Genomic DNA, 27129 nt, shown 5'->3' with positions numbered 1-27129 from the left:
CTGTTTGGTATTTTGAAAAAAAAAAAGTATAAATATGCCTTATATAGGTATGGTCCTACACTATATTGTTCAAATATAGCATGATAGGTCCACTTTAAAGGTGGTAATGCAGCAGGGGAAACTTGGTGGAACATAATGTGTTGCATTGGAAATGTTTTCCTGTGGGTGCAGAGCGCCATCACTGCCTGCAGCTGCTGGGGATTAAACATCTAAGTTCACTCCTAAACGTTTTCATTACTACATGAGGCCCAGTGGCATTGGATAAGGGTTGGGTTAGGGTTAGGGTTAGTGAATAATGAGAACAGGTTTTGCCCCATTATTCCCAACTCCCATCTCTATCAACATGATGGCTTATGAATAAACCAAAGGAAATAAATGGCCCTGTCGTTTATCATGTACCTCCTTCAAAGCAGTTACGTTACGGTTTGGTTTGTTGATGTTTTTTGGGAGGATTTCAGACATTCTGCTCTTCAGATTTTCATGAAACTTGGTGGCAGAGTGAAGCATGGTCTAAGGAAGAACCTATTGAATTATGGAGCAGGTCTGCTCACCAAGTGCCATTATATTTTAAAAACGTGCCCAGCCAGGTATGAACTTGTAATTACAGTGATGCATCGGTACAGCATGGTACCACAGTCCAAACACATCCAGGTTAGCTAAACTGGCCACTGTTAATCGCCTATAGGTGTGATTAGGAGCATCCATGGTTGTGTGTCTATGTGCCCTGTGAGTGACAGGTGTCTGTCAGGAGTGTACCCCGCCTCGCCCCAAATGTCAAGTGTGATTGGGTCCCAGGTGACCCTTAGGAATATTGGATTTATAAGGATGGACATCTTTTTGTCACTCTTTTAGTGTTGTTGACTTCACTAAGATCTAAGAGGATCAGCTCTCTATGCAGAATCACTGCTCGGGGTCTTTGAATGTTCCCTCAAACTGTAGAGTCTGTGTGCCGTGCCAAGTTTAGCTATAAGAAGTGACCAGCTATTCTCATTTGGCACAGTCTTTGAGAATCCTCATTTGGAGCAACCTTTGGCCTGTGCTCCCTCGACAATACATGCATACACTCTGCCTGTCTGATGCGATGATATTCATTACTCAGAAGGGCAAAGAAAGAAATAATAACATAACATGCTTCTTTGTTTCTTTGCACCAAAATATCATCATCCGGTCATAAACATAATTCTAGAAGAAGTGGACATTTATAAACGTATATATATATTAAGAAACCCTATTATGCCTATTTGGGTGTTCCCTCTCCTGTAGTGTGTCTGTTCACTTATCTACAAATCTGAGAAAAAAAGGCTCTTTCATACAATATTCAAACAACGTTGTCCGTCACGTAATAACAGAAAGGTGTCTTTGTTGGTCTCCAAACAACATAACAAATTACAGCCATGTAGACTCACAGAAAGTTACATTAAAGCACAAACATAAGTAAACAAGGAAAGGTGTGCGAAGCTGCATTCCAAAAATGGACCATGTTTTTATCATTATGAATATCGCATTGGGAATAAAAGTATTTTCCATTAAGTGAATGCACATTTTCCAATCTGATGAATGATGCTAACATGTGAAAGGGCAATAAGGGGACACTTAATTATTGTGTGTTATATCTCTCACAGGCTCCGCCCTCTACTGGACTCTATGGGTACTACCCCTTGATCATATCATGCAAGCATTCATCCACTGAGACTTCTATAACCGTAGCCGGCCCCGGGGCGGGCCTACCTGAATGCACGTGCATCCCACCGTATAAAAGGAGGCCTCGCCTCCTGACTGTCATCCTTTTCTCTAAAGCAAGCAAGAGAACAACTGAGTGCTGTTTTCCGAGCACACTTTCGCGAGGTAAGCGCGTCAGAGTGTGCTCTGTCAGCCGCAGCCCCGACTTCTCCACGGTTACGACCGAGGGAGAGGTGAGTGAGGCGCAGCGGCTGCTAACCAGAAAGCCGGTCAGAGACAGTGAGATGGAACAGTGTTGTTGTTGTTGGACGACAGAGCGTGTATACATCTCAGCCTGTGAGAGATATAACGAGGGGTTACGTATGGTAACCCTTGTTATATAAGCACAGGCGAAGCCCTCTACTCGGGGGCCCTGTCTGTCCTATGCTGCTTGCTGAAGAGATGTGCTGGATGACAGTCACGAGGCGAGGCCTCCTTTTATACGGTGGGATGCGCGTGCATTCAGGTAGGCCCGCCCCGGGGCCGGCTACGGTTATATAAGTCTCAGTGGATGAATGCTTGCATGATATGATCAAGGGGTAGTACCCATAGAGTCCAGTAGAGGGCAGAGCCTGTGAGAGATATAACAAGGGTTACCATACGTATTCCCTCGTTTCTGGGCGTTAATGAAAGGAGCTGCTGAACTGGAGAGCTTCGTGCCTCGTGCTCTAAACAATACTGTCAGTTGTTGGTAATTCAACTGCCTCCAATGTCCATGGCCACAGTGTCATCAGATGAATCATTTAAATGTCAAATAACCTAAAAAAAGATAAACTGATGGATCATTTTCATCTGTGTTTTAGCATATTGAGCATTAATAAAGTTAATAAGTACGAGAAAGACACATTTGCTTATTAATTGTTTGATCCCATGTATTTGTACTTCTGCATGCTTTAAGGTTCAGAGTTTTTTCATGCCATTGTGTTGGTGACAATCCCCCATACTGTGACATTTAAGGCTACATTTCTGAACGTTTGGCTGTGACTCAAAACAAACAAAGCCGCCTAGTTCAATCAATGCGGCTCAGAACACAAGATGTTTCTCCTGGCGGCGCCACACAGCTCCTCACATCAACACGCTGTGTTACCTAGAAGATAAAAGCGCTGGCCTTCCCTTTGTGTTTGTCTGGCAGTGAAATCTCACTTTTGATTCTCACAGTTAATCAGTTAGTTGCACAAAGTAGAGCATGTTTGGCTGTCAGCTGTGTTGTGACTGTTATTTCATTTGAGGGAACGATGAGGCTCAGACAGCATTTGTTCGGTGGCGTCTTCACTTCTAAAAGACTCGGCTGCTGCAGGCTTTGGGGTTTTGTCTTTCTAAGGACAGCTTTCAAAATTCAATTTTAAAAGTTGTTTTTCTATGTTCCCTTTGTTTCTATTCACAGACTCAGAAGTCATCTACAGAAACAGTGATGGCCACGTCATCAAGTTCAACATCCTGACGAACGAATCTGAGATTGTCCTGACAAACACCACATTTGTAAGTAGATTAGTTTGTATATTCTATCTTACATTATGAGGTTTTATCACAATATAAAATCATGATTGTTACCAAAAGTGTGGTTGAAAGAAAAATAGGATGACTTGAGGTGCAAACAAGTTTAAGTGCTTTTAATAAGAGAGAAACAAAGGTGAATAAAACAAATGAAATGGACGTTAACTCCAAAGTTACATTAGTACATTAATAAACGTATTTGTAAATAAGTTATTTTTTAAATATTCTAACTCAATGAATCAAAGGAGTCACCATATGCTACTAATCTCTGACCACTAAACTCCTAAACAATGATGGTACGGTCCAATTTGTATTTCTGTATGGACTGATTGAGCCTCTGTTTAAAGCAGCACTATTCTGTTGCTCTGTTTGGGAAGGAGGGGAACCGCAGCTTACAACCATGTTGATGTTAGGATGAAAACAAAAACTGTCTTTAACAAAACAATGCATTTGAGTGATATCATACAAATGTCAAGCTCAAATGTAACTGTTAAGTCATGTTTAGTGTGTGCACCTATGACTACAGTAGGTGTGTTTGAATGTGTTTGTATTGTATTGAGTATTTGACCGTATCCTAATAGTGATGATGTGTTAGTCTCAACGGTGATTGACATTGCACACAGTAAGTCTCTGTTTTCTTTTTCTCTATTTTCCACTAGATTAATTTCAATGTGGCAAAGTACTCCGTCTCCCCTGATCTGAAATATGTGCTCTTCGCCTATGATGTGAAACAGGTACGTTTCTAATAGCCAGGAATAAGAAAAGACAACATTTGTCATTTTATACATGTCATAGAGTGTCTCCCCTCCTGCTGCGTACAGTAAATGGAATATGTATCAGATGTGTACTCTCTCATTCGACCATGAATATATTCAGGGGGATTCTCTTCAGGTTTCATGTGGTTTCCTTTCTGTTGGCTTTAGACACAGTTGTTATGCAGCGTAGTATGAGTGGCTGCTACCTTTCCTTTCTGATTCAAACTACATGTTAAATTATGTATTGACATAGTTTGTTGTGAGTACAGCTTTGCCTGTTTCCTCTGCAGTCATCTCTCATATGTTTGTTTTTATGCTTTTGTTTGGGGTACACACACTTCATTTCCCTTACCAGTAGAGCTCATTTTATAACATTGCTACAAGCTCTTTCTCACTGGTATGCCATGTCTCGTTTATTTCAAAATTGAAAGTGTTTCCTTCAAATGTACATCTACACAGAACAGGTTTCTAGTAAGTGTAATATTCATTACACTGTGGAACCATGGTGGTTATATATCTGGACTACAGGGTGATATGGAGCACAGAAAGAGATCAAGCTGCAGAGTTTCCACCCACACTTGCTCAGCTCTGTTTATGAGAACAAGGGAGAAATGAATAGCTGTCAACTTCATTCTTTGGAAACGTTTTTATCAACTGATTTCCAACGCACCACATCTTATAACACTGCTCTGACATACCTCCGGTCAATATGATAGATTTGTACACAAACTTGAGTCCAAGATGGTTCTGAAACATTTCAATATTTTACAGGAAGAGACAGGAGAGGTGAAATAAAATATCCAAAATGTATTTTTTTGTCAAAGCAAAGATACATTTGAAGCAGTCTGATTTAGTTCCCAGTTCATCCCTGGCTGGCCTATAATAATAGGTAATTATCCCTAGCTTATTTCCACATTTGCATTTTGCCTATATATTCTACTGGCAATTTGTTTTATAATGTAATGATATCACCAGCTGGGAAACATCTTCCAAACTAAAATATTAATACATTTGTAGTCATACGTTCTATTAGCATGTCGAGGTAACAGATGTTGTACAAAGCATCAGTAATGTGTCAGCTGCCTGGCTCCAGGCCTCTGAGTCAGCCTGCCCTCTGGATGTAAATAGATATAGTGTGCTCTTTGTAACCTGGTGAAAAACAGCTGAACCAATCAGAGCAAGCTTTACAGTAGTGATGTCATCGCAGTGTACAGCTACACAGACTGTTAGTCGAGCGACACAAATATTAACTCTCTTAGCAACCTCTGCGTCAGAGTCCACTGAAGATGTCTATAACCGGATGGATGAGTCCGTCACTGTTGTTAGGGTCAGATGACAGTTTAACATGATGTTACTCTCAAAAAGGAAAGGTAAACAACATGACTAATTAGTTGGATTGTCCGATGATGTCCGCACATTCAGTTGAATTCAGACTTTTACATTAATCGATTCTTGAATTCACTGGATTCAAGTATGCTTTTATTTTGAAAATGCCATACTACAATTTGGCACTGGTTGGAGTGTAAACATATTAAACTTACCTTTAAAAACTCTTATCTATCAAAGTCTTAGAAATGACATCTGGTGTCAGCCTTAAACTCTATCTAACCAGGTTTTACTGTTCCAAAACATTCCCTTACAGATATGTACAGGACAAGGTATGATGTTTGACACCAAGTAGACCTTAAGATGTGGAGAGGTGATATAAAGCAGCCCGACTGACACTCACAATGTGGATCTGACCTGGTTTTAGGAAATAACATAACTGTTTTATTATTCTTTAGTTGGGGTTATATAGTATGTGTATAGCATTTTGCTCATTTAACAGTTCAATCTTTTGTAGTGACCCAAAAATAGCGAACAAACCAACGTACAATAAATAAGTAAAATGAATCCAAAATGTAAACGATACGATGAGGAAAAATAAAGGAGTAGACATGGGTTGTGTTCTGTGTTAAGGAAAACTACACACACAAAATGCAGGGAATATACACAAGCACAAGCAAGCAAGAGATGGTCTTCACTGTCAAATATATCGCTTCCACAGTTTTCAAGTTTCTTCCTTGTTTTTCCTGAAGGTTCTGGGAAAAAGTTATTCTTTCCACTATAAATATTTTGTGTATTATGTCGTGCAAGTTGTTTATAGTTGGGGTGTCCGGTTTGAGATATTTCCTTGTAATTGTCAGGAAAGAACACTTAATGATTAAGACAAACCAAGCTGAGAAAGATTTTAATAGTAGAGCTTCACAAACTAATACTGAATACTGTAGATACACTTTGATGAGAGCGGGGGTCAGGGGGTTCTTTTGTGCGCCTCACGTCACATTCATTCACTAATAGAGCAGCGGGTCAAGCTCCATCTATAATTACCAGCTTTCTACAAGAAAGAGAAGAGATGCAAAAGGGGATATGCAAATTGGACCCTCCACTCTGAAATGGATGAACTGAGAGGATTAGTGACAAGGCGATTAATCAGAACTGATTTGCATAGTTTGCAGTAAAGCGTTGGACTCACAAATTGGAGTAATAGCCATACACCCAGTTTATATTTAGCACAATATGAAGTTGAAGGAAGACTAAAGTAGTGCCATTGGCCTAGTTCTAATCCGGTTTCCACACATGTTTCCATTACTGTTAGCATCAGTGAGTGACTTAAACATTTACAAAATTACAATAACTTCACAGGCTTATGAAGTCATACTCAACGGTTGAAAGTAACTCAGTATATTAACTCAAGTATTGTAATTAAGTAGGGTGGTCTGGTCTTAAAAAGTCCTGGCTCGATCCTCATGTAAATTGGTGGGGGGGCAGGGGATGCAGCATTATCCAAGGAAGAGCCCATTAAATGTTGGAGCAGATCTGAATCACAGTGCACACACTATTTTCACTGATAGAAAGGCCCAATTCCAGACCGCCCCCTACACCCTACACACTGATTCAAGGGTCATTAAGTGCTGTTCCAATCCAACAAGTGTGGAGCGAGGGGGAGTGTGTTATCACCACCACTTCCTGTCCGACTCAACGCTGTTTGTGTCTGTCATCAAACACGCTGTGTACAAACAGTTCCTGCAAACATAACTAGTAAACTGCGTACAACTGTACATAAAATACCGTCACACAAGATTCAAAGATTCAAAGGTTTATTGTCATGACATATAACTATGGTGTAGTTATGTAATGTATTAAATACTTCCCAGGTACCTCAACAGTGCAATTTAAAAATAAAACAACAATAAAGGGTAAGGGTTAGCAGCCTGCATTACCTGTTTCTACCAGAGAGAAGGGAGTTCCAAAGCTTGCCGCTGTATGTACACCCCCCATCTGAAAGAAGGGAGCCTCATTCAGCTGTGAGTGTGACTACAGACGGAGTTCACTCCATCAGGGAGGGGGAGTGGGGAGGGTCCAGTTTGGCACTGGGCCTAACAGCGTTGGTGGACATCTGCGCAAACTCTTTTCTCTTATTTGGCATGCTTGTATTTTTATTTCCAGGCAAATGAATAGGGTTGCGAAGACTTAACTGATATGTCATGTGCCGAACGCCCAACACTTAAGTTGGACTTGAACTAAAAGACATACAAAGCTCTGTCTTTTATCACTTTCACCGCACAGTGAAATCGCACTGTTCCTGTATGGTTTAATATATCCTTGTTGTCCACCTGGCTTCACAGTGTGAGACAAAGCAACAACCTTGAGCTTGACACCTGGGTGATGAAGAGTAATAACAGCCGTTATTCTGGGAAAATAAATGACTTTCGAATAGGTTCATCTCCGGTGCACTGAATAAAGAAAACCGTCATCATCACATTATGCCCTATTTCAGCGCCTTGCTAGAGATGTGACAGTGTGTGAGTTTAATGTGAGAATATGTTTTTCACTTTTAAAAAATAAATAGTTTGTTTTGCTTCAGATATTACAGAACGGGTTGTTTATGACAAGTTATGAAGAAATAACATTGCACAATGTTCCAGATTTGTCACCACAAAATTGTTGGTTGTCAGCAGAAATAATAAGCCTTGTGCTTCAACTGCCATCTAATCAAAGGTAAATAAAAACACTGTTCTGCTTAGGGGCAGTTGTTGTCTAAAAGAAAACATAAATATAGGAAAAGAAGAAAAACGTGAGCCTTCATCAGTTGATTGTGTTTACAGAATTTAAAAGGAAAGCAGCTCAGATTATGGAGAGATAATAATAAGTCAGCGCGCTACAACAACTAATCCTGCAGATCTTATATTTGGTATATCCACAATTGTTGAGCCATAAAATCTTAGCAAGGACACCATTGTGTTTTTTTGTCATGATCTCTTCCTCATCATTTATCAATATGATGTTTACTTGCATGTGAAACGCATTATAATTCCAACAAACCGTTACCACTTTGAATTATATATGCATGGTTCTAATTTGCTGAAGTCTGTTTAACATCACTGATGTATTGCAGCTGATAGAATCATGATTGGTCTTTTGTTTTTTATTCCGGATAATTAATCACAAAAATGAATTTCACTTCGATTTGTTTTCATTTTCTTATTTTCATTTTCCACGTGAGCTTCATTATGAAACAGTGTCACACATCACTCCAGTTCTTGACTATATAATTTAAATATGCTGCATCAGGTTTAAAGTGTAAGAGCTGTACACATAGTTGTCACGTCAGAAATCAACAGGAGGCATGGAGAGTGAATCAAGGGCTCAAAAACAAATAACTTCATTTTCTGCCATCTAATACTCAAAGCAACATCAAGCTACATCATGTAAATATGTATCTTTGGTAACACTTTATATTAAGGTACACAAATTAACCATCAACTAGTTGTTAATTAACATGCATATTAGCAGTATATTGGCTCTTTATTAGTCATTATAAAACACTTATTAATGCCTTATTCTACATGACCATATTCTACAAGTAATAAGCCATTAGTTGAGAGTTTTTCCTCAATAACCCTCTAATTAGTGCTTATGTATTGCAAGTAAGGAAGTTGTTGTACATGAGTTTTGGTCTCAATATGCTCTGCTCAATATGGGCCTAATAAGGCAGTAGTACCACAAGAATAGTAATTCTCCCATAATAACACTTAACAAATATGATCTATTCTTATGTAACAAGACATGAAACAATAAGTGTTAATTAAGTCTCAATAATTCAAAATGAGGTATTTATATCTAAGAACATGTTCCCTATTCTAAAGTGAAGTCTTGTTCATAACCAATAAGCTAGTAGGTTGACTCTAATTGACCTGAACAGGTTCCCTATTCTAAAGTTGCCTCCTCTTCACACTTTGTAAATACATTATAGCACACAACTACTGAAATTAACCTCAACAGCACATGAACAAAGTAGGCTCACGTTGAAATGTCTGTTTTATTAATGAACCACTAAAGAGAGGTTCAGACACATCCCAAAACATGTCAAGTTCCTCCAAGGCTGAGAACACATAGTCCCAGACAGGCATGGTTCCATGTGCATGGTCCCAAACTGGAACTTTGAACAGGTGTTTTCATCTGTTCTGCCTGAAGATTCACACGTTTCTTATGGTTAGACACATCCAACTGCCCGGTTATTACGCCATATTATTCGTTTTATGAAGAAGATGTCCGGTCGCCAGGGCGCGTGTGTGTGTGTGTGTGTGTGTGTTGTCTTGCTGGTCTACCAGCATTGTCTTGCTGGTGATACAGCTTCACCAGCAATAGAGTTATTTAGACACAATTAACACTTATAGTTTTATGTCTTGTTACATAAGAATAGATTCATATTCAGCAGTGGGCAGCAGTTTTTAGTGAATTACTCTAGCTGTTAAAGGCTGTAGAGCCCCTGCTCATCACGAACAGCAGGCTCACAGTTAGAGAGAAGCTGGTGAGCACGGGGAGTGTTTAACAGAAAAGAGCCAGATATGTCCCTCAGGAGTTGGTACAAAAGAGAGCTAAAAGAGAGTGAATAATGGACTTACTTTCATTAGGTGGACACACACACACACTGACACACAACTTAATGAAAAATAATGTTGCTCTGTAACTGCTGGATGTGTACATAATAGGGATGTGCATCTCCATCACTGAGGCCGATGCGATGCGCATCTCGATACGTTGCCAACGATACGATACATTAACGATACATTTGAAACACCAGGCGATGCGATACGATACGATTCACCCCTGTTGCGATACAGTTCGATACGATTTGATTCAACATTATGCGATACGGGACGATACGATGTGATTCAACACAATGCTAAATAATGATACAATTCAATATGGTACGACACAGGATTTTGTTTTATTCCTTATATGCAGCAAATCATACATTAACAAAAAAGTGCTTTACATATTTGGTTCTCTCTACTAGTACTGCATATCCCATCATGCTGTTTCTTTTTTAACTTAAAAAACAAACACTTGGACCTTTCACAAACTGGCCTTTTCACAAGTGTAGTAGTGTTCTCTGTCTCCAGAGTACAGTTCAATTTTATAACACCTCACAGTTAAACAATTTAAGGATGCATTGCCCATGATTAACAATGTGCAAATAACAACTACCATAGTGCAATGCACATACAGCTGCTGACTGATGTGCTTAACACTCATAGGCTAACTCACCAGTGAGCAGAAAGCAGTGGTTTCTATAGGAACAATAAAGAAAATAACCTTTCACAAACAGGTATTTCATAACTGCTTACAATTGTAAGGAAGACATTTAAACTATGATTGGCAGTCACAGTCTGTTGTAAACTAAACACCACTCTCTCTGACAGAACACCTCACTGAGTGATTGAACTCATATGTCTAACTTTCAGGTTTTTATTTTCAGCCGCAGACCCCATGTTCCCTCTTTGTGTGCGTCGCTAAGTTCCTCGTACTCAGTAGCGGCTCCAGAGCATTTTTGTTGGGTAATCTATGGTAGGGCTAACCCATACAGTGGTGGGGCTCAAGTCAGTATTTGCAATGTAATTACATACACGCTATATCGCCCCCCTTGACAGTGAAACGCCACGGGTGAGGTTTAGATTATTTCCCTGTCTCAATCCAAATTGAACTGTATGAAATAAAAAGGCACATTTGTCTTGTAGTGAATAAAAAGGACGACCTGGAGCCAATCCTGCAATTTCCCCACAGGTGAAAGAGTTGACATGCTGAAAACCCAACCCCTGCAGGGCGGTCTGGGGGATTCTCCCCCAGGAGATGTTTTGAAATACTAACATAAAATACACATTCTAATAATAAATAAATAAATCTATTACTACACATTTAAAAAAATGAATGCCATTTTAGTTTTTTGTTACTTTGTTCTGAAAGCTGAACCTGCTGCTCCTCACAGAGAGAAGAGGGAAGAGGCTGTGTGAATGACTTTACATTGTGGATAAGGGTGGATAGCCTCCATTGTTCTGTGTGTCAAAATGAAAGACAGCCCACACACTTATCAATCATCAAACCGTGGGGTCTTATTTCATTACGTGTTGATTTCTATCAACACGTAATGTTGTATCGATGTATAGAGATGTACTACCGCAAAAGTATTCTCCGTCGGGACTTCCTGCAACAACACCACACCGTTATCGTGATTCTGATTGGCCAGAAGACATTATCAAAGATGTTTTATTTAGAAGACGATCACTACGTGACAAAAGTTTTCAAAACAGTTTCTAGTCTTCGGTATTTCCAGACAAGTGGCTACTGAAATCAATCTTACTAACTGCTGTCTGTGCAATTTACTCCGCGCGAGTTGGCAGACTTTATTTTGCTTACTTTAACATCATTTTTCATGGTGGGGCTAAGGTGGGGCTAAGGTGGGGCTAAGCCATTTCTTGGTATGGCTGTAGCCTACCCCAGCCATACCCTGGCGCCACCACTGCTCGTACTACTTGTGTACTTTAAAGCGGCACGGCATCGTTTACAATTTGCTTGCGATTTGTCAAGTTGTCCGTCTTTCTTGAAAAATCCGAAGTGTTGCCAAACGTTTGATTTTTCGGTGCACAGTGTATCTCTTTCTCCTCGACTTCCATGTTTGTTGATAACTGTGACGCGGCTCTCGGCCTCCGCAGTGGCGAAGCAAAGATCAAAGATCGTCTCTGCTGAGTGCTGACAAAAGTGGATGAGAGGATATTATATGAATGAATCGTTTTTTTTACCGATGCAAAGACGCTACAATAGATGCATCGCGAGTTCAACCCAAACTGTAGCCGATGTGCAACCGGTGCACTCGCATTTTGAACGTTTATGCCGGTGCACCGATGCGAATCGGTGAATCTTAAAGGAGAGGTGTCATGCTTTTCCGGTTATTACCCGTCCCCTTGTGTGTTATGAAGGTTTTTATGCATGAAAACGGTCTGCAGAGTCAAAACCCTCAAAGTACACCCTGTAGCGAGTAAAGCTCTAACACAGAAAATACCTCCCCAAAACGCCTCGTTGGAGATACGTCATTGTCCATTTGATTCTTCCGGGTACGGGATGATGTAATCCCTTACCCGGAACGAATTATTCCATGGAATGCTCTTAACATCCCGATAGCAATGAATATCTTAAGTGCTTTGACAAAAAATCCATAAAAACATGTCATCTGTGGAAGCCGTAATACTGTAAAAAGCACGACCAATCATTTTAGCCGGCCCGGCTAAAATAACTGGATGGCCTACCTGCCTGTCAGCCTTCCATCTGTGCACAAACTTATCTCGTGCCCTCATTGGTCATGTGCGCGTTTGTGTGTGTTGGAGGAGGGGCTCTGTAAGGAAGTGGCAGATTTTCTCCGGTTGTGTATTTTCAAATTCTAGCGATCTCGAGCCGGTTTCTCAAACTTACCTACCCTACCTTTAACTTGCATATAGACTCTTATTGCACTATTCCACTATTTCACTTTTTTAAACTATTTTTCTTTTTGTATTTACTTGAACTATATTTTTCTGTTTATCTGTGTTATTGTGTTGCACTGTTGGAGAAGCCTGTGACCTAAGATTTTCATCGGCATAACTACTCTGTAGCTATGTTCGTACAACACACTCTCACTCCCTAAGCGTCCAGGAGCGACGCTTGGTCAGGGTCCCGTGGCGTCCAGTTGTGACGCGCCGAGGCTCCTTCAGCTTCATAAAGGGACGCAAAGAGCTTTCAACTGATTGCAATGTATTCCCATCGGCGTCGGGATTTGACGCTTAGGGAAGCACGGCATTCGTTTGTGTCGGCGGCTGTTAAAGGCAATGTGAGCGTCCATTCCCATTGGATAACGGAGAATTGTACACCCGGAAGTAAGTATTCCCCTTACTGTCGATTGATTTGACAGTGATATCTCCACTACTCATCAACTCAAAAACACCAGATTATCCTTGTTAATTAAACGACATTAGGTTTTAGTGTGTGTACAAAGCTTTTGTCACGTTTTCCCCTTCAATTCTGAGAAACAAGTCGTTTTCTATGAGTTTTGGATGGCCGAAGACATGACATTACCCACAATCCTCTGTAGCAACCATAGACTGTATAAAAAAATTAAATAATACATTATTCCGAGTGTGCTTGCTTTTCTCTTTGAAAGTCATCACATAACGGCATTATAATACACGTTTCGGCTGCATTAAATATGACATATCTGCCGTAGTTAACTCTATTTATAGAGCCCTGATGACAAGACTTCTAGACAAACAGGAACTGCCGCCGAAACTGAAAACTTGACGTGGATCTTAAATATATAAGCAATTAAACAACATCTTACATTTCTTTTCACACTCTCCTTGCAGTATCAACACTAATTCGGCTGACTTTTATATTTGATCCAATTGGTAGATATGCTGTATTTACGCCATAACGGTGCACAGCTGATAGAAAGGGACACCTACTGGTTGAAATAAGGCTGTAACATACAAACATTTGGAAAAAGTGAAGGGGTATGAATACTTTCCGGATGCACTGTACATGCATTCTTTTTCCCTTCAGAAACAACCTTGGGGAAGGTCTATGCACTCCTTTTAATTATAACATGCTTTTTTTCTATGTAGATGAATGCTTTTAAAATATTTTCCTTTTTTACAGAGCTGAAACAGGGCTTTAATGTGGGTTTGTAGTAATCCCATGCTTTGATCTATGAAATCTACCATGAAGTCTGTTCTTGGAGTTAATCGTAACCTGTAATGAATGATAACAGGAACAACAAAGGGACCTGGCTCTGCTTTTGATGAGCAGTCTCCTGCTAATCACACACTTTGATCTGACGCATGCTATCAAAGTATAACGTTGTGTTCACGTTTCAGAATGTAAACTAGCTGGTCCTATCAGGGTCGGCGTCATGGGGGGTCATTCGCGGGCCATGCCCCCCCAAATGAGTCACTGTGCCCCCCCAACGCAGGGCGGGCAAGCCTTGCCACTTTGCCGTTTTTTTATTCTTGTAATCATATAAGTGAAAACTAAACGTTTTTTGTGTGAAATAAATCAGAAATAAAGAATGCAAATATAAAACACAGCCTGAGGTGTGCTCACTGCTGCTCTCTGATTGGTGTGTTGCTTGACCAATGACCCCCGACCTTTGTTTTGTTATCACTACGTGGCTGTGTGTTTAGATGAAAGCCCAGTGGCGATCTGTCCATCTGTTATACTGATTATACAGTAAAGCCATGGAAAATAATATGATATACAGTACAGTACAAGTACTTCTGGGTCTCTGTGTTTCATTCAAGCTCGGCTTTGTGTGTGTGTGGCACGAGCGCATTTTGTGAGTGTGCGAGCGGTAACGTGGAATGTTGTTGTTAGCATCTGTTTACGGATATAAAGAGCTGTTTCTACACCAAGGTGGAGGAGAGTCCTCTCCTGTCAGACTGAGAGGCTTAGTGAACTAAAGGACTCTCTCAGTGTTTAGATAGTTCACTTTAGTCTAAGTTATCTCAGTGGGTCTCAGACGGTTTGGTCACCATTAATGTAAACAAGTATTTGCGAGGAACACGTTTATATGATCATTATAGTTATTAAAAAATAAGAGAATAAATGAAAAACAGGTATGAAATACTATAGGACAGTAAAACAAGAATACAGTTTAAAAGGAGAGTGATTTGTAAAATATCCATAAAGAAAAAGTAAATCTGTTTACAGTTCTGTTTCATATGGGTGCTGAGAGATGTATCCATAGATCTCTTAATGTTGCTCTCAAATGCACTGTTTGGGTGGTCGTGCCACAACCGTGCATGTCTGCACAAGTCATAGGTGCGCTATAAAATAGCACTACACCCTGCAGTGTGTGTGAAAGACAATAGACTTTACAGCATGTTTTTTTAAATTGAAGTTGCGTTGGTGTTTGTGTGTTGGTTGTTGACGGCAGTGTGTGCCCCCCCCCCCCCGTGGTAAATGATTGCCCCCCCATTCGATTTGTTCTAGAGCCGACCCTGGGTCCTATGGATCTGCTGACATCTCATTTCATTATTCATAAGTTAAAAAAAATACATGTACAAACATGAGACAGCAGTACCGCAGCATCAGGACCAAACCACCAGACTCAGGGACAGTTTCATCCCACATGCCATAAGACTATTAAACACCTGAGCTTGCAATATTTTGATTGTTGTTTTTTATATTTATTATGTATATCTTCTAAACTGCACTGTTAAGGAACCTGCGATCTAGGTTTTTCATACATTACAGACTGTATTTTTGTATATGTTATGACAATAAAACCTTTGAATCTTTGAATCTTGAATGAACATGAAATGGGACACCCCACTGAGCTATAGGAAGCTTGAGAACAGGGGTCGAGACAATAAACACATAAAACATTTACATTCAGTGTATTCAACCATATTTGCTAGAAGTATAAAGGATTGAAAGCGCTTAACTGGCAGAAAATGCCTCAATTTAAAAATAGCCCACCATATCTGTATAGTGTGAGCGAAGAGTCTCCTGTTACAAGGTGATGGAGGAAGCTCCTTTAGCGTCACCTATCTGTGGGATTACAGTTATCTGATTACATCTGTATCTGGGAGTGATTAAGCTTGATCAAAGCTCATAATCTCTGGGATTCCTGTTTGCCACTGCTGAAAACAGGCTGGTGTTTTTCAGCCTTGTAGACATCTTGTAATGCTCTTGTCAGAGTAAATCCTTGTGACTTTTCAGTCTTGACATGTCATCTCACAGCATCTGTGTGGAACACTGATTTCAATCATATGCCTCTGCTTTCCTCTCAGGTGGGGACATTGTGACATGTTCTCTAGCATATAATACACATGTTCTGAACATTACCCACTGAAGCTTGGAAACATTTCAAGAATAAGAGAGATTTTTAGCTTTGAGCTATAGAGAACATAAGTGTGTGGGCTTGACTGATTCCTCGCTGATTCAGAGTGACAGCCTCTATTGTTTGTCAGAGTGTAAATGGATTGTACGCTTGCATTTGTTCTGTATGTTACTGCTACACTGGTTTTTACTTGTTTCTGGCTGTCAGTGCAAAACATAAAAAGCCATTATCTTACAACTTTGTCTGTCAAGCATTCTGAATAATGCCGATGGAGTTTTTTTAAAGGAATCTATTCCATATTCATGTGTGATGAGTTCATATTCCAGTGTCCCACATTCAGCCTAAACTGCTGATAAGAGAACAAATGAGCTAAGTGCTGAATGCGAGTGGGGAGTCACAGAAGTAATGCCGAAAACAAAGAGGGGGCAGAGACCGTCTCAGCTGTCAGTCCAGCCCGCCTGCTATGTTAGAAAAATATCCAATTATTCAACTGATGTCTCATTTTATCGTGGAAAAACACCACCTGCGTCTTTGTATTCTGTGTGCCTCCAAGTACAGTCAGTCTGCAGTGAATAGTGATACCCACTTTTATATTTCAACTTTTATATGGTCAAAAGTACAACCTTTGAGAATTCCCTTACACTGTCTCTACAATCCCTGGATGCTGTTTAATTTAACAAATACATGCAGGATATAATAAGACATAAACATAGAGGAGCAGCAGATGGACATACAACGTTCATTGAGCTGTATGCCGGGGCGATCTGACATAACATGATAGAATGTATCCGTCAGAGAATATCTATGCAGAGGTGTACATCCCTTTTATATCTCTTGAACCCTAACCCTGCCTTGCAGGAACCCCCAGGTCAGGAGAGTGAAGTCAATGCTAACCAGTTGTGTTTGAATGTTTGGTCAGTTACCCTTCCTCTGTGGTGACACTCCCAAGACTCTCATAAAGTGTCTGCACTGTTGGTTTTCTCTCTTTGTTTGACTCAGATGTTGTAGTTTCATGTCATTCAATAATATATCTTTGGATTGTTTTACACGACATTGAATAGGTGGCGATGTTGTTCGAATGTTTCCAAACACACACTTAAAGTGGACCTATCATGCTATATTTAAATGATATATTGTAGGGCCATACCTATATAAGGCATATTTATATGTTTCTGTTTTCAAAATACCAAACAGATCATGATTTTAAGCCATGCCTCATTTCGCTCTATTTGTTGTTCTCCAGCACTGTTTTTGCAGGGGGCTGATTCTGTGAGCTGCAGCTGACCACGCCCCCCTGCAGGAGAGGGGAGCGGGCTCTGAACAGCTGCTGGGCTGTCAGAAGAGGGGGAGGAAAATAGATCTCCGTCTTCCGTGTTTTATTATAGCCTATTATTATATAGAGTCGTTATTCATTTCATTCAAAGCTCAATAAATAACAAAGAAGACCTTTGACCGGCACTTTTCTAATTTTGTCCGGAAGATTTAAACTTTAACGGACATCTTGACCGGCGAAAGAAACTGAAACTGAAACTCTGCCGCACGGTCCCCTCGTTCCTTGGAAGAGGCGGAGAGGTGGGTGTTTGTCATCTGCTGGTGGACTAACCGGAGAGAATTACAGTGCTTGCCTCGACGGGGAGGGATTGCATTGAATTAAAGCAGCGGGAGAATAAACAGAAGGGTAACCATGGTAACTATGCGCGGGAAGTCTTCTTCGCTGCTTTTGTGGCAGACTACAGCGCCACCTACAGGCCTGGCATATGTACTACAGCGTCTCCAGCGCTTTCGAGCGGCAATGGCCGGCCGTGGCCCAACCCCACATTCCCCTGATAGGTGGAGAGTTGGCCCAATAGCCGTAGCGCCACTGTCCTGACGTCAGTAAAGTGTTCAAATCTGGATCAGTTTGTATCAGATCCGTTGCAGCCCCTTTTTTAGAGATTTGGGTATGGAGGAAAATAGAGAGGGTTGTGTTTTCTGACACTTGGTGAGTTCCCTGGAACACCGGGGACACATATTCATGTATAAAAGACGTACAAAAGTGCATTTTGCATGATAGGTCCCCTTTAAGCTTAGTTAAAGCCATTATTTTTTTTTTTAAACAATATGTTTATTAATTTTTCATTCTTTTAAACAACAAGACACACCATATCTTACAAATACTTACGACAACAAAACATTCAAATAAAACAAATAATGTGAAAAACAGAGACAAAGACAAGACAGGACATCATTACAAAAATTAAATGAAATTGAAATATAAAATATATAATAAAAATAAGAGACATTAAATGAAATGAAATAAAAGAATATAATAAAATTGGGCAGTAGCAACATTATCCTAAAAAGTGTACACAGTCACAGCAGTTTAAGAAGTACTTTACTTTTCCATTCAACCAGATCGCTCTCATGGATTCCCATTGTTATTTCTTAGCATGTTTGACACATTAACATCACTTAATAGTTGAGTAAACGGGCCCCAAACCCTATCATAGGTTTCATTTTTCATTTTCAGAATATACGTTATCTTCTCCATAGAACAGCAATTACTCATTTCCCTCAGCCATTGGCCCACATGTGGCCTCTGAGTGTTCTTCCATGACAAGGCAATCGAGCGTTTTGCTTGGAGTAAACACATGTTTATGAGATTCTTTTTATTCTTTGTTATGACTGGGGTGGAGGGGTAAAGTCCCAAAAATAAACAATTTAGAATCAAGAGGTATCTTAACATCTAGCATTTTGTGAATTATTTGTGAGATCTCGCACCAGAAAGTTGCAATCTCTTTGCACTCCCACATGCAGTGAAAAAGTGTCCCTTTAGACTGTTCACACTTAGTACATATATCTGGAATGTTATTATTAAACTGATGTAATCTCACAGGTGTTATGTACGCATCAGCCAGTTGTGTTGTAGCAATTTTAATCTGGTATTCGCAGTTTGTCTATGTGCCTCAGTACATATCACACCCCAGTCATCCAAGGAAATATCCTCCTGTATATCTACCTTCCAGGCGTTAAGCCGGTCGGTAGAGGATTCAGTGGAGTTAAAAACCAACAGGTTATATAGCACTGAAATAAGCCTTTTCCCATGACAATTATCAGAGATCAATCGTTCCAGTTCAGAAAGTGGTGGGGGAGTTAATAACTGGTTGTGGGATGCAGTTATAAAGCTTCGTACCTGTAAGTATTTATAAAAACTGCTATTTGAAAGGCCAAATTTAGTACGCAACTGTTCAAATGACATCAACGCTTCATCTTGAAACATATGTCCTATTTTTGTTAGACCTTTCGTTGCCCAATGATGGAAACCTTGGTCCATTCTTCCTGGTTTAAATTGGTCATTTCCCCAGATTGGGCTAAAACGGGACATTGACGATTTTTCCCCTAGCACATCTTGAATTTTATATCAAACATTGATCATATTCAATACAAATGGGTTAGATGTTTGTTCCCTGAGTTTTTTAACATTGGGAGAATACATGTATGAGTTAAGTGGCAATTTAGGGGTAAGTGAAAAGGCTTCGATGTCTACCCACGCTGGGACTGGGTCGGGGGAGAAGTAATACATTATGCTGCGTAATTGGGCGGCCCAGTAATACCACTGGAAGTTAGGAAGTTTGAGTCCTCCTCTGTCATACGGTAAGTATAATAATGTCAAACGTAGCCTGTGTCGTCTATTATTCCAAATTAAATTCGAACATGTTTTCCTCAATTTAGTGAAATGCGATAGTGGCAAGGGTAAAGGTATGTTTTGAAACAGGTACAATAGTTTTGGAAGGATATTCATTTTCAGTATATTTATTCGCCCTATTAAAGAAATTGGCATATTAGACCATCTTTCCAGTGATTTATAAATTGATTCAAGACCAGGATCATAATTGGTATTTACAATTTTTCCCACATCAGGCACTATATGTATACCTAGGTAGGTAAAAGAGTCCGTTGAGTTGATTGAGGACACATGGTCCATAGGATTTCATCTTTCTTTTCCATTCAATAACATTATAGAGGATTTTGCATTATTCACCTTATAACCTGCAAATAATCCAAACGTCTTAATTACATTTAGTAAAGCTGGAATTGAATTAGCTAAATCCGTGAGGAACAAAATGACGTCGTCCGCGAAAAGAGCTATGCGATGTTCTAACTGTCCCAACCTGACACCTGAAATATTCTTGTGTGTCCTGACTGCTATGGCGAAGGGTTCTATGGCGAGTGTATATAGGAGGGGTGACAAAGGGCACCCCTGTCTGACCCCCCTATTAATATTAAATGGTTGAGAAATAACATTGTTAGTCAGAATTTCAGCTGTGGGTTGAGTGTACAATAACCTTACCCAATTACAGAAAGCAGTCCCAAATCCAAAACGGTCGAGTGTTGCAAATAGAAAAGGCCATTCTATTTTATCAAACGCCTTTTCGACATCGACTGATAGCAGAGCAGTGTCTGGCGCGTCTTTCCTCTCGTGAAGTATATTTAACACTGTCCGTACGTTATGAAAGCCTTGTCTCCCTTTAACAAATCCATTTTGATCCATATCTATAATGACAGGGAGAACAGCCTCCAATCTACGTGCTAATACTTTGCAGATCATTTTAATGTCCGAATTTAGAAGTGAGATTGGACAGAAAGATTGGCATTTATGGGCTGGTTTGTTTGGTTTTAAAATTAAAATGATCATGGCACCTCTCAATGAGGGAGGGAGTGACCCGTTTTTGTAGGATTCCTGAAGCATTTCTATAATTGGAGTTAAAAGTTTCCTCTTGAATTTCTTATAAATATCGATTGGTAATCCATCAGGACCAGCTGCTTTGCCGGCATTCATGGCATCAATTGCTTCTATAATTTCCTCCGTTGTCAAATCAGAATCCAGGTTGATTTTTTCTTCATTTGAGACACATGGGAATTTTAAATGATCCAAAAATGTTTGAGCGTCCGAATTAGGCGGATATTCTGAGGAGTATAACGTTTCATAGAATTGTCTAAAGGTTACATTTATTTCTTCAGGATCTACAGTCACATCTCCCTTAGAATGTTCGATTGCATTAATAGTTCTTTCTGATTGTAGCTGTTTAATTCTCCAGGCCAGAAGTCTACCTGGTTTTTCTCCCTGATCATAACAATTATGTTTAAGCTTCAACAAGCTATTCGCAGCCCTCTCAGCAGATATTTTTATTGTATTCAGCCTTAAGAAGTAATAGTTCCTGATGTGGGTTTTCTGAGCTATCCATAAACTTGTCTTTCTCTAGCACTTTAATTTTATAATCCAGCTCTTCCAGTTTTTGACGGATGCGTTTTAATTTAGGAGACGTAAAATTTATAATCTGTCCTCTCAAGAAGGCTTTAAAAGCTTCCCATCTGACCAAGGTCTGACTTGTGTTCATTTCAAAAAACATATCTATTTGTTTCCCAATAAAGTCTATAAAAGCCGGGTCCTATATGGGTTTATATGAAAACGCCATCTCAGAGGGCTATTAACCAATTTAGAATCTACATATGTAAAAGATATCGGGGCATGATCAGATAACACTATGGCATCATAGTTGCAGTCTTTAATTTTATATCTTATCTGTGTTGATATTAGAAAGTAATCTATCCGTGAATAGGTTTTATGTGTGCTAGAGTAACAAGAATATTCTATATTGTTTGGGTTCAGTTCCCGCCAGATTTCTGATAAACTCAAATCCTTCATAAAATTTAATATAGATTTTCTAGCTCTAATATGGGACGTATATATTCGCTTTTTTTTTAAGCGACCCGGACCTGACAAAGTAATAATTCAGACTTTTTACTAATAGGTTAAATTAGGTAGTTATTTCGGCATCCTTTTTGATCGATTTTTAGCTGTAATCTCTGCAATCTAGGTTACTTTTAGGCTCCTTTTAGGGTCATACAACTGTGGCTAACAAGATTGATTCATCTGGCTTAAATAATAGAAAATAAGTACAGCTTGGTAAAGTTCACCGAGCTGTGTGTCACAATAAGCACCATTATAGTTTGACGAACAATTAACTATAATTCATTTTGTCCAAAGCTTTGGATGCATTTAGGAACCTTCTACATGTCGTAGTGATACGTCTTCTTGTATTTAACAACAACTTGCTTCAGTGCATGTATATCGTGTACAACTGTGTTGTGTTTATTCTTTAGACCAAACTGATTGTCAGTGGTTATGTGATGGAAACTGTCCAAGAAAGTTTGTTCTCATACTCTGAAAGGTGTTTTAATTGATTTCTAAATGATGATATATAATTCTTAATTTTCTTAACTAACGAAGCAAAAGAAAGATGGAATGATAAGGATTGATGAAAGAGAAGTCCAAACATTGTAAGATTATTAATAATGGACTATTAACTTTGTTAAAACCATACTCTGCATAGGGTTCAAAACGTTTTCACGTACAGATTGAGCATTCATCAACATCGATAGTATAGGACAGGAACGTCTTTAAACCCTTAATGAGAGAAGTGAGAGACCTTGCCCCGAGCCGAATCATAAGTCAATATGTGTTTCAAAGATCAATTTTGTAATATGAAAAGCATTATGTTTTTTTATATTGGCACCCATGCTTTTAGTTTAGACATTATATCCATCCTCACAGCCACTGTTAAAGTGTCCCAACCTTTTTAGTTTTATCACCATGGTGCCGTAACAAAGGTCAGTGTTCAGTGTGAGCTGCTCTGCTTTAATGGAGTGCTGCTGGGGGGGTCCTTTGGGGGTCATTTGGTGCCCGTAAAGGGTTGTTCAATTTGATGGCAGAACATTTCTGAAGTTTCAGAGTCTCAGAGTTTGAGAAATATGTCAGAGCACCTTAGAGAATAACCTTTTTTCCTCCAGGCCAAGTTCTCCACAACACAGAGAGATATTTATAATAACTTCTGCAAAATGATATGGAGCACACTCCACCCCTGTGTCAGCGGCAGTTCATTCAGTGTGTCTGCATAAAGTCGATATGAGTCACTTGGAGCTCGCTGAATCCTCTTCTCTCTAAACAGTAATTTACTTTCACTATGAACAAGGACGCTTTATTATTGATGTTCCAGCTTATTGTTATGGGCCATTCATGGGTGCTTAGGCTGGAATCCAAAACCTCATTGTAGTCTTTGTATAATGTCTTTATAACGGCCATAAGCCTCATTAACATCTGTTTAGTTTCTTAAACTATACTTTGGAGGAAAAGGAAATCACATACTCTGCAGGGGTTGGATACCATTAACACTGGAACATAAACCTACTGTCCTATCAAATATGTAACGTTTAAGGGGAGTGCAGCATACTGTAGTTACTTCTATAACAACAACTCCTGACAAAAATATATGGCTCTTTTAATGAGAATCAATGAAAAAGATTTTTCATTGAAAACAGTGCTCGGAGAGCGGGGAGAGTAAAGGAACAAAGTAAAGCTGCGGCTCAGAAACCAGAGCAAAGAGCTGCAAGAGGCAGAAGATCTCTGTAGAACTCAGGAGAACTTCAGAATCAGGTGATCATCTGGTGAGTTTGTATCACATGTCCTGCAGGGTTTCAAATTGTGTGTTAGACTTGCTGTTTTGAGTGCATATTAAAAATTACGTTTCGACAGCAGTAACTTTTACTCAAGCAATGGTCATAAGATAACGCAAATACCCAGATATTGGTGTGTAGACAAAAGCAATGGATCTCAGGATCCTGGATTACGACAAACTAGTAGATTACCGATAAACACTTCAACATTATTTTAAACAGTTATTTTAAACTATTTTTAACATTAGCATTTAAACCATTTAACAATGTTGCAATTTTTAAAAACATAACCCACTTTTAGGATATTAATAAATCTTTGCATGTATAATGCAATACATGATCTTTTCAACCACATTAAATATTATCAAAGAAAACCATGAATTTAGTCTTTGCTCATAAAATAAAAATATTACATATAAGTGTGTCCCAATGCAAAGCATGGCAAAATGCACTATGAGTGCCTAGATGGTGCACTGATAACGGTTCATAAAGTTGAGTGTGGAACACTACATCTTTTTCACGTGACCAGCTGCGACTTTGGTTGCTATGCTAAACCCTGTTTCAGTTATGTACGACTATACTGGTGTAGTAAAGAAACAACCAATAATTGTATAGGGTTAATTGAGCTGCCTGTTCATTTTTACAGCTAATAGTTGTTGCTAGCTAGCCAACAGCAGCGACGTCACTTCCTACGAGGCCTCTGCAGCTGTGTGTGATTGGAGACAACACTACATGGTGTTACTTCACACACTCACGTTAACCGTGGACAACATGCAGTATAAACACAACAACAGTACTATGAGCCATTGTTATCAGAACAAATGATTTACCTTTTGCTCAGGTAATTAAACTCCAAAGTGTCTATCCTGCTGTGACTTCATCTTACACCATGTTGAGGGGCTGGAGCAGTGATCTGCTCCTTATCAACAATGGCTAATCATCATTTCTCTATGATTAGCCATCATAGAAAAATGATGGAAACTGGCACATTTACTGCAACTGGCAGTTAATATGACAGTTGCAACCTGCTGCAGCTGCATATTGATACCTGGAGAAAGATCTTCCTGCAGAAGCAAAGAAAAATAATAAGATAACATATAAAACATATGCATCTGCTGATGATGTATCTGCTTCTGTTATTGAGTTGGATTCAGGTTCATTCCACACATTAAAGGTCACCTATTATGCAAAATCTATTTGTTCATGTATTTTATACATAAACATGTGTCCCCTCTGTGTTAAGAGATTCTGAAAGTTTCAGTAAAAAAGAACCTGGGTGTTTCTCAATGTCAAGGAAGGATCCTTCAGAGCCACTATTTCAAGGATGCTAGTAGGCGGAGTCGGCCGCTGCCGTCTCGACAGTGGCGTCAGAGTCTAACTCCCGCATGCTCCAGCCTGATCCAAATAAGGGCAAAGAGGCGGAGCCGAGGCGGCATAAGATAAGTCCGATATTTAAATGAAGAATACTCCACCAGGCACTCCCTCGCCCTCCCTTCGGCAAATCGGACCACATCTCACTGCTGCTGCTGCCTGCTTACAAGCAGAAACTGAAACGGGACAGACCGGTGACACGGACTATACAGTGCTGGAGTGACGAGTCAGACTCAGCTCTGCAGCACCGCTCCGAAACTACGGAGTGGAGTGTGTTTGAGGACAAAAATATCAACACACACACGGACACAGTCATTTGCTACATTGGGAAATGCAACGATGACGTGGTACCCAGTGGCGTTTTTATATGTACAAAAGTGGTGGGGCACAAAAAACTTAGATGTCTATATATAAGCTTCTGCAGTGACGTGCAGTGAGGTTCATGGCTGGTGAGGCACTGGCACTGACTCTTCAGGTTTACAAATATTATATTTTGACCTAAACCAAAATATAATATTATTTTCAAAAGCTTTTTTTGTCTGATGCTTCGATTAATTTTAAACAGACAGTTCAACAAAAGGATACCCAAAAAATGTCATTTTATCATTTAAATATTGAATTGTTCTCTCTTAGTAAGATCCCATTTTCAATAAAATGGCGGTCTTACCTTGACTTGAAGATGAAGTCCATTTGCCTATCCTTCTGGACAAACATTTCTATTACTTTTTTGTAAAAGTCCTCCTTATGTTCTTGTAGTTTCAAAAGTCTATCATAAATCTAATCCATAGATTTATGATAAAAAAATTATATAAGTAGGGTAGACATGTGGATGTTATCCGGCTAATCAAAACGTGCATTTATCTAACAGGTACGTTTCCCACAGATCTTATTTCGAGCTATTTTCTAAAATCCTCTGGAGAAATCTCATTGCTTTTTTGGGCTTACTTCCTGGTTTTAGGACGCGCCCCTGCAGCTCTCTCGTCTCCTCTTCACACAGCACACTTTTCGCGGCACACGTACTTACAGCCAATCAGCTCTGAATGATTTGAGATGACGTATGGCGGGGATGGTAGCTCCGTGCCCCTCTGGTCATTATTTTTTTGCCACACACATTTCATTACAAAATACTCTGAGCATGCGCAGTGTAGTTTTTACAGTCACCGTTGACTTCACAGCGAGAGGGAGGGGCATAATCAGGTTTTGTCCCACATGGCTCTAAACAGCTCAATAGGCACACACTGTGACTGTAGACACACTAATTAGAAGAACACAGACTAAAACAGCAATGTACAGACGAATCAGATGATTAAACATGATCTTAAAATATATTTTATATATTTTTTTATTTTTTTTTTTGCATTTTTGTAATCATTATTTGTAATACTTTCTGCTGACACTAGGTGGGGCTGTGCCCCACCTGCCCCTAATGACCAGTCGCCACTGGTGGTACCGAAGGTTACTATACGAACATTCCCGAATCAAAAGCAAAGCGCGCACTATCGTGCACAGAGGTGGAGATTCAGAGGAGTACAAGAAATCGAGGTATGAACTATTAGCAGTGTAAAAGAGATAATACAGAGACAAAGTGGAGTCTGACTTCAAAGGCTGTAACACCCGGAACATGTGGGCGGGACTAAGAACAATGACAGACTACAAAGGAGCAGCGGGGGGTACTGCGGGACTGTCTGCGTGCGCATCTCTCCCAGATGAGCTGAACAGTTTTTTTGCACGATTTGAGAGCAGCCGGGCTGTGGAGGCACAGAACGATCAGGGGCCCTGCCCTTTTGTTTTAAACAGGGCAGATGTGTGTAAATTAAAAGGGTTAACCCACACAAGGCTCCTGGACCTGATGGCATCCCTGGCCGTGTTCTCAGGGTGTGTGCAGTTCAGCTGGCAGAAGGTATTCACGGACAGCTTCAACAGGTCCCTGTTGCAGTCTGTAGTCACCACATGTTTTAAACACTCCACTATCGTTCCTGTCCCCGAAAAGTCTAAAATCACCAGCCTCAACGACTACCGACCAGGAGCACTCACCTCCATCATAATGAAGTGCTTTGAGCGGTTAGTCAAAACCTTCATCACCTCCTCCCTCCCTGACTCTCT

General features: G+C 39.9%; 1 protein-coding gene across 1 annotated transcript in view; it reads left to right on the top strand.

Moving 5' to 3' along the window:
• LOC117485720 (inactive dipeptidyl peptidase 10-like) overlaps positions 1–27129 on the top strand; it is a 430229-nt gene that overhangs the window by 349104 nt on the left and 53996 nt on the right. Inside the window, exons 4-5 of the mRNA XM_034134388.1 lie at positions 3104–3198; positions 3873–3947. Coding sequence (XP_033990279.1) covers positions 3104–3198; positions 3873–3947 — 170 coding nt within the window. The remainder of the gene's footprint in view (positions 1–3103; positions 3199–3872; positions 3948–27129) is intronic.

The sequence above is a fragment of the Trematomus bernacchii genome, unplaced genomic scaffold, assembly GCF_902827165.1.
Source record: "Trematomus bernacchii unplaced genomic scaffold, fTreBer1.1, whole genome shotgun sequence".
Taxonomy (NCBI): domain Eukaryota; kingdom Metazoa; phylum Chordata; class Actinopteri; order Perciformes; family Nototheniidae; genus Trematomus; species Trematomus bernacchii.
The sequence above is the reverse complement of the archived record's forward strand: the minus strand, read 5'-3'. Positions and strand labels throughout refer to the sequence as shown.